Source organism: Oryx dammah, unplaced genomic scaffold (assembly GCF_014754425.2).
Source record: "Oryx dammah isolate SB20612 unplaced genomic scaffold, SCBI_Odam_1.1 HiC_scaffold_9468, whole genome shotgun sequence".
In the NCBI taxonomy this organism is placed as follows: Eukaryota; Metazoa; Chordata; class Mammalia; order Artiodactyla; family Bovidae; genus Oryx; species Oryx dammah.
This window is the reverse complement of record NW_024078977.1, coordinates 1-1204: the sequence shown is the minus strand read 5'-3', so window position 1 is coordinate 1204 and position 1204 is coordinate 1. Positions and strand designations below refer to the sequence as shown.

General features: G+C 53.9%; 1 protein-coding gene across 1 annotated transcript; it reads left to right on the top strand.

Moving 5' to 3' along the window:
- Nucleotides 1–3: 3 nt before the first annotated feature.
- On the top strand, nucleotides 4–1204 carry LOC120860126 (membrane primary amine oxidase-like; the record flags this gene model as incomplete). Its single annotated transcript, XM_040235939.1, has 2 exons — nucleotides 4–84; nucleotides 825–1204. Coding segments are annotated over 2 exons (354 nt in total), but the record flags the coding sequence as incomplete, so codon positions are not given.

The window sequence follows — 1204 nt, the reverse complement described above, 5'->3', positions numbered from 1 at the left end:
TCTAGCGTCTTCAATCAGAATGACCCCTGGACTCCCACCGTGGACTTTGCTGACTTCATCAACAATGAGACCATTGGTGGAAAGGTCAGCTGACTGTGGGAGAAGAGGGAGGGGTGGGGGGCACAGAGATCAGCCCCACCTTCTCTTGGGTGGGGCCTTGAAACCCTGTGAAAACCTGAAGGGCTGAGCTGACTCCTGCTTCTGTGCTCTTGTGGATCTGCTCCTTACCTGTGGAGGGAAACATCCTAAGCTGGGAGTTCATCTGCAGACCCTGGCTGAGGCTCCAACTTTTCCTCGAGAGGCAGCAGCAGTTTCAGTCTCTGATTGTGGACTGAGTCCTTAAGGGCCCCAGGATTCAGAAGGGCTGGAATGACCAGGGAAGACCACATCTCTTATACCTTAAACCTCTCCCCTTCTCTCTTCACCACCAAGTGGTTAATTTCTAAATGTCAGCCTTTCTGTCACCCACACCCTGATTTGACTCCTCCATTCACCTCCTCTCAGTTACACTCTGGGAACTCTCCCAGAGTCAGAGGCAGTGCTGAAGTAGCCTGTGTGTGTCGTCATTTCTCTTGGGATGGGTAGGCTGATGGCGATGTGATGGGAATTGTCAGAGATGGCAGCTGCAGGCTGGAAGAGTGGAGGCTGGTGTTGCTCCTAATATGAAGTTGATTTTTTATGCTTTGACTTCTGGGCTACTATGATAAAGCGTTTAGAGCTTAAAACCCTCTTGAGTGATGGTGGGCTCCCAAAGTGAATTCTGTAGGAGGCCGAGGTGTTCTTAGCAGTGCCAGGCCTCATGACGCTCTTTCTTCCCCGGCTAGGACTTGGTGGCCTGGGTGACAGCTGGTTTCCTGCACATCCCACATGCAGAGGACATTCCCAACACGGTGACAGTGGGCAACAGTGTGGGCTTCTTTCTGCGACCCTACAACTTCTTTGATGAGGACCCCTCCATCAATTCTGCTGACTCCATCTACTTCCGAGAAGACCAGGATGCTGGGTCCTGTGAGGTCAACTCCCTGGCTTGCCTGCCCCAGGTTGCTGCCTGTGTCCCTGACCTCCCTGCCTTCTCCCATGCGGGCTTCTCCTCATAGGTATTCCCTGGGATGGGGAATGTGGCTGGGGCCCCAGGGCCAGAGAATGTGGGGAGAAGGGCTGGGAGCTGGGGAGTGTGTGCCCTCTTCTCCCTCTTCACCCTCCA